Here is a 13,569-nt window from a genome sequence, read left to right on the forward strand (position 1 = left end):
CGTCTCAGAAGGGAAGAGATGGAGAGAAATATCATTTTTGTGAGTTCTAGGCATAAGGTAAAAGGGTTGTGGGAGCACTGGGAGAAGGGGCGAAGGGGACGGAGTTAAATATACGAGTACACAGAATACGTCAGAGGGATCTATACACAAAAGCATTCAGACCTGTCAGAATGAGAAAAGATTTGTGAAAATCACTTGTTGTCAGTTTCTTATCCATTTCCTTGCTGTCTCCCTAGCCCTGGCTCTGTGGTAGCTCACAGGACTCATACATCACAGAAAATTGCTCTGCCAGAAGTGGCCCAGCAGAAAATGTGCAGATCATAAAACTGTATTTTTTTTCTTTTTTTTTCTTTGAAAAGTGACTTCTGGATGGAATTATTTCCTCCTGCCCCTAAATTCCTTCATTTCTACCTGCAGCCTACTGACTTCTTTGTGCAATTTCAGGGAACTTTGAGGTGGGTGTTCACATTGCGGATGTAAGCTACTTCGTACTGGAAGAAACAGCGCTGGATAAAGTGGCAAGCGAAAGGGCAACCAGCGTCTACTTAGTGCAGAAGGTAAGAACAACTTGTCCTTTTTTCTTCTGAGCACTGTCTTCCTTTTACCATAAATTCATTTTCAAGGTTAATTTTCAGATGCCATTGATCAAAATGGGGTCATTATTGCAGCAAACCTACAGAAATGAGCAAACTGATGCAGACAAACACAAGAGTTAACAAAGCTGGACTTACGAAGACAGCACTGGGTGAAGCAGCAGCTCATGCCTGTGTGTCTGTGGGCAGAAACCTGGGAATGCTTGTTAGCTCAGGAGCATCTCTGCTCACCTGCAGCTAGTTCAGGTCCCAAAGCCATATGGCTGTGTTTGCACTGTCCTGAGACTCAGATGAGCTCGACAGATCCTACTTGGCTTCTCTGCTTTGCTGTTGCAGGCTTGAAATTTGCTGATACGGTGGTGGTGTAGACTGTCATTTTTGTCTTCGTTGCAGTAGGACTAGCCAAGCCCTCCCAGATGTGGATGCGTAGCAGAGTGTGGTGTAAAACACCCTGTGCCATCTTGCATCTTGAGAGACCACAGTATTTCACAGACTGTTTCTTTTATCTGGGTATCCCAAATACTGCAAAGTGATGCTTTCTCTTCATACACTGAAGAGATATTTAAAACTGTAGAGATTTTAGGGTAACAGAACCAAACGTTAAACACGATTTTTGAACTTTAGAAATGACCAAGTTGAAGTTTAACATTATTGGAAAGGAAACACCCAAGTTTCATCTGTGCATGACTTTTTTTTTGGTCTGATTTTAAGTTGAATGTGCAGAATCACTTCCTATATTGCAGGCACTGTGTGTGAAAGGAAGCCAGGAAGCTTGGCTTTTGGCTTCCTGTGCTGGCTTGAAACATCAGCTGCATGAAGAGGAGTATTGAGACAGTCTCTTAAGGGCAGGTTTTTCTTTCTCTCCCTACACTTCCTTTCCGTCAGGTTGTAGAAGTCCTTGACTCTTCAGCCCTTTCCCAGATGGCAGGGCATCTGTGGTGTAATAAACATATCCTTGGTACTCAGGGTTGTGGGTGATTCTTCTCCTCCCTTCCTGGGTGTTCCCAGGGTTGCTCTTTGGGGAGGGTCTCGTAATAACGCTTGTTCTGTTAGCTTCCTGTGCTTTATCCATTCTTTTCAGATCATAAATTATTTTGCCTTTACTCCATTGAAATCAAATTAATGGTTTGATATCAAGCTGTTAACCTTTAGTAGCTGTTTCAGGACTATTTTTGGGTAGACGTGGTGAGGCACAACCTCAGGGTGTCTCAGCAGGTCCGTGGGTTTTACGTCTTTGAGGGCACGGGTTGCGTGGAGTGGCCGTGAGAGCGATGCAGAGGGGACCGAGGAGTGGCCTGGCTGGAAAACACCGCTTACCAGTGAGTGTTCTCCAGGAGCTGGAAGCTCATATCTCATGGAAACAGCAGTCCTGGCACAGGAGTCTTCCCAACCCTGTGGTCTCTGCAGCGATAAGCCCTTGGTGCTGCGATGCTCTGCCTCCACCTCCGACGGGTGACTCGGCAGCCACCGCTATCCCTGGGGGAGACGTGGGCTGGCCCTGGGGGAACGTCACTGCGGGGCAGCGAAGCTGTAATCCTGGGAGATGCCGTGGCAGTATTTTCAAGTCAAAATACCGTGGCTTGAAGGCATGTAGTTTTTTTACCGAAGGGAGAAGGAAATTTTTTTTGTATGTAGATTTTTTTTTCATGAAAATTTAGCTGAATTCAAAAGGTAATTGAATGTTCTTTCAAAGTGCCTTTTTCCCCCCAGCACCAGTCAGTCATGCGTAATGCCAACTAAGTTATTTATTGCCTTTTCACAGCCATAATCTCCCATTGCTCTTCAACTGCCATGGCCTAGCAGTCAGGATTAGTGTTTTACCCACACTTCTGCCCTGGAGAGAATACGTTTTCAGAGTACAAAGTAGGTTAGATGGTGAAAACACGGTGTTGGTCAGTATTTTAATTACAAGAGATGAAAAGGAGAGAGGGGATGGGCAAAGGAAAGCAGCCAGGCTGTCTGAAACAAGATGGTAGCGTGACTCTTGTCGAAAATATGCTTTCCTTTGATGGAATTGTTTCCTAAGACAGCTGTGATTCTGCTAGAGGTTAGCACCACGCTAATCCTCCCAAAGAAGTTAAATAAAGCCACATATTTAATTTTCCTGAACCATGTATCCAGAAGGGGAGTTATTGTGTAATTGCTAGCAGTCTATTTAATAAAAGTCAAAAGTTTTTGAAATACGAGTGTATCAGGTTTTAAGAAGCGAGAAAACCTAAACAGTTTCCTCTTTTTTGGCACATCCTGGAGTGTTATTTTAGGTGTGAAGCGGCTCAAGGGAGAGGTCAGCCATAAATCCGTATGATATTTTATTGGTCCTATTTTATACTTGAGATCAAAGATTTGATCTGTAAGCCTATCTTCACGTCGAGTCCAAGGACTTCGAGACATTCACTCTTGACACCAGCAGGTTGTCAGGGTGTTGATATTTTGATAATCTCCGGCTGAGTAACAAAGAGTTGCTCGAAATGTGAATTCATGGAAGTGTTGATACAACTCTCGGGCAGAAATCTTGGCTCGCAAACAAATTGCCTATTTCCTCTGAGTGTCTTGTAGCGGGTAAGCAATAGCCTTGCTGAGCCCACCCCATTGTTAGACCTTGGCGCCCTCCTCCCGGCTCTGGGGAGAGCAGCCGATGGAAACCCTTGGCTAAAACAATCCTTCCCCATCGAATTGGTGGAGGGAGACGGGGTCATCCCGGGAGTCAGTGGTGGTCGAAATCCATCTGAGCCCAGCCTCAGAGTGGGATTATCTGATGGGAGCGAAACCATCCATGCAACTCGGTGAAACTAAGGGGTAGGCTTAGCCAGAGTTTGTTCCCTTTTTCCTTTATCTGTTGTCTGATTTTTTTCCTCCCCATCTGCTCCTTGAAAAGCTCCTGCAGCAAGCCCATTGATCAGAGCCACCCCGCTCTGCTCCTGGCCAGTGAGTCCGTCGTGGCTGCGGCAGATGTTTCTGATTTTAAAGGGAACGGGAGTTTTATCATCCCAAGGTGCCTGTGCTCCCTCCCACTGCCCAGCTCCCAAGGAATGAGGCTGAGGCTGGAAACTCACACTTCGATGCTGGAAGCGCTTTGCTAACCCAAGAGGCAAAAGGAAAAAAACCCAAAGGGCTCCCACAAGCAGGAGGTAGGACATTGCCGTGTCTGAAGGGAATCCACCATCCAAGAGCCAGGTTAAAACAGCATTGCAAGCCGTGGTAAGAAGCCTGCTTGTCCTATAACCCCGGGACGAGGATGTAGGAGCCCCCCAGCCCCAGAGGAACCTTCTCTTCCTTGGGCATTCCCTCGCTGCCCAGGTCTCTGGTGCTGTGTGGCAGCGGGAGCACTGCGTCTGCAGCCGGCTTCAGCAGCACTGGCCCTAAGAAGATTTCGCATGTGGCACTTGGAAGTACAGAGAGAGAAATCTGCTGCCTGTAAGCTGATTTGAAATGCAGACCCACAGCTGCAAGCGCTGTGGATGTCAGCCTTTTGCTCAAAGTGCCCTTTCCAGTATCTCTTGGGCCCTACTGGGCTGGTGGGGAGAGATGATGCCTTTTATTAGTCTGGCCGAGAGAAAGGCTTGGAAACCAGACAAGCTCTCACCACCCAAGCCTTTCTTCAGCCCTGCTTTCTGTGATAGAAAGGATTTCTTAGGGCTTGTAGGTCTTTTTTTTCTCCATTGTGAAAAGTTTTTTCCATTGCCCTGCTGAATGCACCCCCTGTTCCCAGCCTTACAATCGCTGTACGAGCACCGGTGACCTTATTTCTGGCTACACCAAAACCAAGCTGAAGGATGTGTTCCCTACTACAGGCACCTGAAGAAGAAGAAAAGCTCTTCCCACAGGAGATAGTATCCTTCAGCAGTGGCTCAGCGAGCTGGCTTTCTGCACGCTGTGGCACTCCGCAGGGCAGCTGGCAGGCTCTGCCGGCTCTTGGCAGACAGTCATGGAAAGGGCAAAGTATTTAAAGGATGCTGGGCAACCTCTGGATTATTTGAGGTGATGCTATGCAACCCTGATATTTTGTAAAGCTTTGCTGGGCATTAAAAACGTACTTAGGGAAATCTCCTCTCATCCTGCGTCTCCTTGAAAAAGAGATGAAAATAATCCTATTGCACAAGTTCCTCGTGGGCAGCCCCTGGGATAGCTCCCCGAACATCTCACTCTCCCAATTTGACACAGTTGTGACATCTTTGTATGTGAAATGCTTGGCTTGCAACTGCTAGGAATCCTTTCAGACTGCGACCGAATCGTCTGAAGGATCAGGCCAGAAGAGGAAATTTAGGACTTAGAAACTTCTGTGCTTTGTAACAGCTGCTTTATTCTCCACGTAGAGCATGAAGGGGGTTGCGATGTTAAAGCAGAGGGAGGCAGTTAGCCAGGACTGTCATGATGCTGAAAACAGGTTTCCTCCTTTAATTCAGTAAGGTGGGCAAAATGGAAATACCTTCACTGCAAGGTCACGTTGTCTTACGATATGTGTGTATTCGCTGAGCCCAGAAAAAGCCAGACTGAATTCTTGCTCTCCTGTGAGATTTCTTGTGTGGCTTGGGTTAAGTTGCTTTGCCTAAAGTTTCTCTCCTGTGGAACAAGGGTACCGGGGGTTGATGCTTCCCTATTTAACAGTAGGTTTGTTACAGCTAATTGCTTGGTGAGTGTTTAGTGCTGTAATTACGAGCTGAGTTAAAGCTTTGCTTGTGTTTCACATCATTGAAAGCCCTTCCATAGAATTATAGCCTCTTGAATCGGATATTAATCCTGCTCAAGTACACTTAAAACAAGCATCCTGTTGTTTCGTTCGGGCTATTCTTTGTGGATGGGCTTTCATCTTTCATGTAGGCGTTGTGCTAGCAGATTGTTATTGCTCTAGGAGATGTGAAGGGAGAGGATGTGCTAAGGCGCAGAAATACTCCGTAAGTACAGAACATTATCGGTTACAACCAAAAAATCAATCACAGGGTGACGGCGAGGGGAGAGAGAGGCTGGTAACCGCAGCTTTTAATTCGGATGGAAAAGAGTTTGGGAGCTTTTTTATTAAAGTGCCAGCACTTTGTTGATACTGACCTGAACCTTGGGGGTCTCACGGTGGTCATGGGCGATCAGAGGCAGGCAGGGATTTCCGATAGTCTATAAACCCATTTTCTCTCCTTTCTGGCAGGGGTTGGCACCCTTCATGCTAAGTCTATAACCTCGTGGCGCGGGCCCTTCCAGGCAGCGAGGCAGACCTCACGTACTGTATCTGTGAGTTATGAATGTATGAGCATTGTTCGTGGGCTTCTCACAACTGGAATAACAGAGGCGACGGCCTTTGTGTTGCGGGAAACAGCTTATCGTAATCTGTGCCCTCGTGCCCTTCCAGCTGAAGCAGTGCTGCTGATTCATGTTGAAAGTGACTCCTTGACAGGCAGGGGCCGTACAGTTAACCTTTTGGCATTAATATGCAGTGCAATTAGAATGGATTTATAGCCATCATCTGGTGCCAAACCGCAAATGTGATTAAATATTTTAAGAGCCTTCCCTTCAAAGCAAAAGGTAAATAAGAAGTGTGCGCACTTGAGGAGAACATGGACACCTGAGAGTTTTTTTTTTCCTTGCTGTTTGGAAGAACAGTCGTTCCCCTGGTGCCCTGATGGAAAATGTTATCTCTAAAATCACCAAATTGGTGCGAGGGAGTTTGGAAGAGCTGGGGTTGCTGCTGCTCTTCTGTTTGCTGGGTGGCACAGGAGAGCAATCAAAATGGAAACTAAATTAAATACCCGAAATATTTTGATGGCAAGCTCAACTAAGCAGAGCATTTCTCTTCTGCGCTTTTCTGGAAAGTGCCAGCCCAAATTACCACTCGGAATAAACAAGAAGAAGAAGTTATTTCTTTGAGGGCAGTTACTGCTTGTTCACAGAGGTTAATAATGAGTAGAGAAATAAGCATCTGAAACTCTAAATGATTAGGCTTGCTTCGTTAAACAGCTTCTAAATATTAGCTTTACTGCTGGCTTCACCTGGGAAATAACTCAGGGATGGTAGAAACACTTGGAGCTGCTCAGCCTTGCTGTAGTGTGAATGTGCTCCAAGCTTTTGTTCTCGTGCTCTAGTCAGGTGAGTAATACGTGGTTTGGTAATTCGGTGATCAACGGCTGAAAAATTGATTAATTGTAAGGAATTAGGGCACAGGCTAAAAAATCCCTGCCAACGAGATTTCTCCTGGCTGACATTTTGTTCAAACAGAGCTAAGCTTAGTAAAATAATCATTGTTCTCCCTCTGTTTGCAAACACCCTGTTCAACAGTCATAAAACAGGTGCTTTTGTTTGTCTCACCATCTACACATTCCTGTCTGTGCTGCAAAGCGTGCCTTAATCTTTATTAAAGCTGTGCACCGCCCCTGTGATGCGTAGGAGAAGTTTCATTTATGCTTTGCAGGGAGCAGCCCCACACTTGCATTATTTGCCTGGTTACAGTCGTTGGTGGCAAAGCAAGGACAGTTCCCAGATCCATGCTGCCAGGACCGTGTCTCTTCAGCACTGAGTTTCCTTTATTTGCTGAGCCTTCCTCATTCCTCCCAGTGCCAAAAAAGCAATGCAAAAGAAGTAGAAAGCAGAGCAAACAGGATGGAGCTCTGGCATGGGTGATGGGTCCCAGAGTTAGGATATTGCATTCCCTGTGGCAGAAACACCTCTCCTGAAAGTTTAATGCATTTTCTCCTTCCATGTATTGTTGAACCTCTCTTTTACCAGCTGGCAAGGGAAGCTTGGCCAGAGGCATGTCTCTGCTAAAAGCCTACAGCTCACTGAGGCTCTCTTCTCTTCCAGGTGATCCCGATGCTTCCCAAGCTGCTCTGTGAGGAGTTATGCAGTCTCAATCCCATGCAAGACAGGCTGACGTTCTCTGTGATGTGGAAGGTGACTCCAGAAGGCAAGGTAACTCCCAGCAGGCAGGCAGTCATTCTGCTAATCAGCCCTGCCTCAGTGCTCAGACCCTGCCATTGCAAACAAATGGTAAAAATGCCATTCCACAACAGCTGGCTGGACTGCAAAGAACATGTTGGTGAACAGTAAGAGAGTGTGTAGGGCTGTGTCTTGTCTTACCGATGGCTGGAGTAATCTAACATGGTGGGGAAAGGAAGGATATTTGTAGGAATGTTAGAAATTGAGGATTTCCAGTCCCTTGCCAGGGGACACCCATGCATTTAATGTCTTAATTCCAGCAGCAATTCACAGCTAGTAGTGTGGGACGAGATGTTTCTCCCTGACTCCAACCCTGCATTGTGCTCATGGGCAGTTGTGCAGTGCAGTGGATGAGGATTCCTCTGTGGTCTCCCTGATAAACAGACTGCTTCATTCTTCTTCAGTGCTGCAAATAACATCGATCCATGCAAAGTGTGATAGCCCTTCAGCAAAGGCACAGCTCCATCCTCTGCATCCTTTAGCCTCCATGCCTACACAAACATTGTGTTGTTCCCAGGGACCAGTTGTGATGTCTATCAGTGCAGCAAGCCGTCTTCAGCTGCCTGCTGCTCTCCCCAGGTCTTGATTTCTCTCCCTGTTCCTCTCCTACACTCTTAGTAGCAATTCCAGCAATCTCCTCTTTGGTGATCATTGGGGTTCCCCCTGTAATCTAAGAGAGCTAAAGCCTGCCTGTCCCAGAGGACTCTGGCAAATAGCCTGTGCCAAGGACACTTTTTGTACTCAGATTTATTTTTTTACCAGTGTTGTGTTGATGCACAACTTTCTCCGTTAAGTATTTCTTGTGCCAATCTGGTAATTTCTCACAAAAATGTACTTTATTTCCTTATTATTGTCCATGCTGCCCTAAAGGATACTGAGGCTCGGTTTGTGCTTTAACACCATGTAGTCACAGTCCTATATCTGTATTTTTCCAGCTAGTCCCTGCTCTGGCTCTGAGGTGAGTTTTATTTCTTCAATGTGAAAAACATCCCATTTCCTGGAGCAGCAGCGTGCTTACTCGTGCCTTCTGGTTGTAGCTACTTGGTGGACCTTTTATTGACTCTGAACAATCTTTGAACAGTTAATAACCAAGTCTTAATTAAAATAAGCTTTTAATTAAATCTTATCTCTCGTTCCCTGCAATATACCCATTATTTGCTTTTCGAACAGCATTCAGACTGACCCTGCCTGGCCAGCGAGGAGGCAGAGGAACCGCAGCACCAGCCTGGTGCCTGCTCGGGGCGCTGATCCCTGCAGGAGCAGGGATATCTCAGGGACATCCCCACGGGAAGCAGGCTGCCTGCGGGCATCGCAGCAAACAGGTTTCTCCTGGGCGGCCTTTTGGGATGGCAGTCCTGGGTGAAATGGGTGAAAGGAGGTGAGTCAAAGGCCCCCACCTGACCTCCCTGAACCCCCGCCGGTGGTGGAGATCGGCGAGAGCCCTGACGTGGAGGACCAGAGCCCAACAGCACTGCTAGAAGCAAGCACCACCGTGAGCTCCCGCTGTTACTGCTCCAAAGCAGACCTGTCTGCAGCTAATGTCTTGCTCAAGGAAAAGCCACAGAGATTCCTCACTAGACTGCGATTGTTGACGAGTTGTTGGGGGTTTTTATTTCTTGTTTCTTTCAGAAAAATAATGCCAGGCTCAGCCCTCCTCAGAGACAGGCACTTTCTTGTTTTTGTTGCTTTTGCATTCTGGAGTTTTTAATCTCCTCGTTTTCTGTGAGCATAACAAAATGTTGCCTGAGCAGTGCTGCACAGACCCCGGTGGGATATGGTGACATGATGTCTCCACGATGACTTTCCCAGGGCAGAGGCGTTAACCGTGTTGTTGTATCTGTGCTGTTCTCCAGAAGCAGAGCTGGGCGTTTATAGGAACAACGCAGCACGTTCGTGTTCAGATGCAGTCAACAGAAAGATATTTGAAAACAAACGATGCAACTCTTCTTTTTGTTATTGCTTGGTGGTGTGCTTGAAGCACAGCCCTGCTGGTCCCTTCTACCAGAGAGGAAGAGAAATTGCCTCAGCCTGAAACAACCTAGACAGACAAACATCTTTTCCAGGCTCAGAACTGCTGTCATCAGCCAGGATGTGCTACACTCACCCCCCTGAAACGCTGCTCCTTTGCACTGCTCTGCCCATCCCGTGTGGCTTTCCCTGCAGGAGCAGAGCCTGCCCGTTCTTCTGGTTGGGTTTCCAAACCAGGGACGCGAGGCTGTGGTTACCCTGAGGCTGCTCGGAAGGCCGCTGAAGGCAGAAATTGAGGGTTTTTCCAGGAGGCACTTGGATGTTGGGTAGAGTGAAGTGAGCCTGCTAGAGCAGGGCTCAGCCTGGCAGCTCTGCTCGCTGCACGCAGGAATTACTGGACGGCACAGGGCAGGATGCATCCAAAACTCCATTCCTTGCCTGCAAGAGGCATGTGTAATGCGTCCAGGCAACCTTGGTGAGAAGTGGGTTATTGGGTTCATTAATAAAAGTCCTCCCATAGGGTTGTCCCTGTCTAATTTATACCTGTGAGAGCCATTGCAGGAACAGAGATTGCATCACGCTGTTTGGTTGCCTTCGAGGGACCAAGAACAGAAAAAGGAGTTGAGGAAACAGAGAAGTGAAGGAATTTTAATGTCTGCTAGTATTGGGCTGCTTGTCCTGACGCTTTGCCCTGAGTGTAGCCTGCCTGAGATTTGACATTCTAGTTCTATTCCTGGGGCCCAACTTGCTGCATCTCTCATCTTACAAGGAAGTGAGTGGAGCTCTGAAATATTTGGCCTCTTCTGAGCAAGCAGAAAAATAAGATTTTGTTGAAAGCTTCAAATTCAGACAGCAAAGTGGAAATCCGGTCTGTTGCCTCCTGCAAAGGACAGAACGAGCTCTTGGAAACCAGTGGCAGAAAGCACCGTGTAGCCTCAGACCTGGCTGTCGGTGCTAGCCCAGGGACTGGAGAAAGTCCTCAGTGCTCGTCCTCAGAATTACCCTCTGCTCTGTGCCCAGTCCTTTCAACCATGCGTGTGTGGGATGGAATTGACTCACCTGCATTGTAAAGCGAAATGAGAGCGCTTTCCAAACATAAAATATTTAGTTTGGGAGCATAAAGTAGTGAGAGCCAGGATTGTTAGTGACCTTTGATGCAGGAATTAACAGCTGGAGCTGGAGGAACTGCCTATTACAGTTGGAGGGCCTGTGGAAGTGCTCAGCTCATGTGAAGGCTGCTCAGCCTTGCTTAACGAAGAACAGCACCTTTTTGGCACCTGAGCACCATCCACACCTTGCTAAAGTCTGAATTACCCATTTTCAACCATCTAATAGTTTTGGAAGTCAGTCTTTTAGAGAGCAGCACAGCCTCTTCCACATCAGAGGTCTTGCTTAGTACCAGGAGCTTTTTTTGGGTCCAGCAGACATCATCAGATTTGCTGACCCGGTGGATGTGGATCCCATACCACGACAAGAAGCCGAACCACATTTAACAAGGTGCAGCAGAGCACAGGGAAGGTGCTGCCAGCAATCTTACATCATCTCTTTTCCCACCTTTTTGCCTTTTTCTTCCTTTTTCTCCTTGTGTGTAGGTAGAGGGGCACACAATAACCAAGAGCCGAGAGTCTGAGCACTTTGCATTCCGAGCCATCCCGTGCTGCATCCCATCTGTTAGGACACTTTCTAATTGAAAATGAGCTTAAATAACACAGAAGCTGTAACTTTTGGAGGTCTGAGCTGCTGAGTTATACCGTACTGATGTTGTGGGGCACAGGGGAGGGAGACAGCAAAGGTATCTTGGGGTTCAATCCTTTCCTTTTAAGAAGAGGATTTGCCTTTCTGAAGCAATATCCTTGTCTTAGAGGTGGCTGTTCTCCACAGACACTGTCACTTGCAGGCTTTACCTCGTCCCTGATGAAGATGGCACTTGTAACTAAGGTAGAATTATTATTCTCCATTCTCTGAGCACTTGTGCTTTGAAGGGGTTATCACAGGCTGCATCCCTCTCCAGAGCCCTCATGCCAGTGCTCTTCACTTTTCTGAAGAGCCTTCTGCCCCTTGCATTTGCTCGCTGGCTAGATGAGCTGTTGGACTCTTACATATCTCACCTGAAAATATGCTAAATCCTTTCTGCTTTAAGGAATAATTTTGAATTGCTACTTCTACATCAATATTCTGTTACAGAGTTTAAAATGCGAATGGCTTCTGATTTAATTAATAATTTCATTGGAGATTTACCCATGATTTTCCTGTAGATTCCAAAGTAATTTTGTAGCTCAGAATGCTTTCTGGCTTGAGTTAAGGCCTCACACTACAGGCTTGATTAGAGAAAAAGGGGTCAGTGACAGGCCATATCTCCTCCAGGCCCATCCAAATCTTTCTCAGGCACTTTCACAAGTGCTCATCAGACACTGGGGTCTCTACAGCTTTCTCCCTGTTATGCTCCAAACAGGACATCACCGCAAGGCAGTATTGCAGAGCCAGCCCCTTGTGCCCTGCTATTTAGACTTCAGTTGAAGAGGTGGATTGCAACCTGCTGTGTGTTAGGTACAAGAGCCTTCTCTGTGTATACATATCTCTGTCTGTTGCCACTCTTGCACCTATTAAGCTCTGAGTCAGTTGACTGACTTCAGCTTCCAGATGGGCTGTAGTTCTTATGAGCTTTATAAAAGAGTGAAGTCAGGCAGAGGAGGGAGAATGAAGCAGTTTCCTATACGAAGGAAAGATTTTATTGTGCCTATGCACCTTATTAGACACTAGAGAATCTATGTGGGCAAAAGGTCTTCTGATGGCCTCAGTATGAGAAGATATTTCCTCAAAGATGACAGTCAGTGTTGAGGTCTGTTGTCATTCTTTACAATATTTTTACAACCTCCCAAGCTTTTGGGAGTAAAGTAAGTCCTCAGATCTCCCTCTGCTTTCGTGTTTTGCAGATCCTGGACGAATGGTTTGGGCGGACAGTCATCTGCTCCTGCGTGAAGCTAAGCTACGACCATGCACAGAGTATGATTGAAAACCCTGGGAAGGTGTTCTCACCTGAAGAGCTACCCCCTGTCTCCCCTCAGCACTCAGTAGCCGAGGTCCAGCAAGCTGTGCTGAACCTGCACCGGATTGCCCAGCACCTCCGCAAACAGCGCTTCATTGATGGTGCTCTGCGCCTCGACCAGGTGAGTAAATCCAGCCCCTTAGGGGCTTTCAGTGCACCGAAGCAATTCCCTGCTGTACTCCCTTAGGACTTCCTGATCAATCCAAAAACTCAAGGGGAGAGTCAGGCTGGAATAGAAAGGCAGGTGTGCGTGCCAATGTCATCTTAAAAATGGCATCAAATTATGTACCAAAAGCACTAAGTAAAGTAGAATCTAAAGAAAAATAATCCTGTTTTTTAAGGAGTGGTCCATCTTCCAGCATTTTTCAAAATCACGAAACTGTAGTAAACTGGGTAAGTAACTTACACAGTGAAATAAGTCATGACGGTGTCATTCATCATCAAGCATTCCAGATATCCTTAACGCACATTACACTGCAAAGGGCTTGTCCTCCACATTTATTCTTGTGCCTGCAATACTCATGTTTTCCACCACTTTCATAGGAGTTCTCTGGGCAGGGAAAATGACTAAAATGTAATCTAAGCTAATATTTATAAGTGGGTGTGTTTTAGGAAGAAATGCGAGTGAGGAGGTTTTCTGTCTGGGGCAATTTAAATAATCTGGTATCAATTGTTGTCTGTGTCATTTCTACTTAATAAGTAGACCCAGATATTTTAGATTGCTGCAGCAAAAATACTTTTGCATTTGAGATTCAGCTGCTGCAAGGTGCCTTCTGACAGGTTTTGTGGATAGCAGGTTCTGGTAGTTTATAGAACCCAGTGGCCTTCCTGACCAGGAGACTGTTTGATGGAGGAAGCTGTATTGTTACTTATTGCAAAACAAGAATGAGTCAACACAACATAATCATACTGCTGAGAAAGGAGCTAGCGTACCGAGATGTATAAACAGGACTATTGTATGTAAGAGGTATGTTGCAATCCTGCCATTTTATTCTGTGCTGCAGTATTGTCTCCAGTTGCAGGGAAACGTGGTCTGATTGTACA

The 13,569-nt window shown here is 46.5% G+C and overlaps 1 protein-coding gene across 2 annotated transcripts in view; it reads left to right on the plus strand.

Annotated features, from left to right (window-relative positions):
- The window catches only part of DIS3L2 (DIS3 like 3'-5' exoribonuclease 2), a 189,010-nt gene that overhangs the window by 115,280 nt on the left and 60,161 nt on the right, over positions 1-13,569 (plus strand). For both annotated transcript variants that reach the window (XM_084292240.1, XM_084292241.1), the window contains exons 12-14: positions 445-557; positions 7,377-7,484; positions 12,413-12,646. In XM_084292240.1, coding sequence (XP_084148366.1) covers positions 445-557; positions 7,377-7,484; positions 12,413-12,646 — 455 coding nt within the window. The remainder of the gene's footprint in view (positions 1-444; positions 558-7,376; positions 7,485-12,412; positions 12,647-13,569) is intronic.

The sequence above is a fragment of the Netta rufina genome (genome assembly GCF_964035555.1).
Source record: "Netta rufina genome assembly, chromosome: 9".
Lineage (NCBI taxonomy): Eukaryota > Metazoa > Chordata > Aves > Anseriformes > Anatidae > Netta > Netta rufina.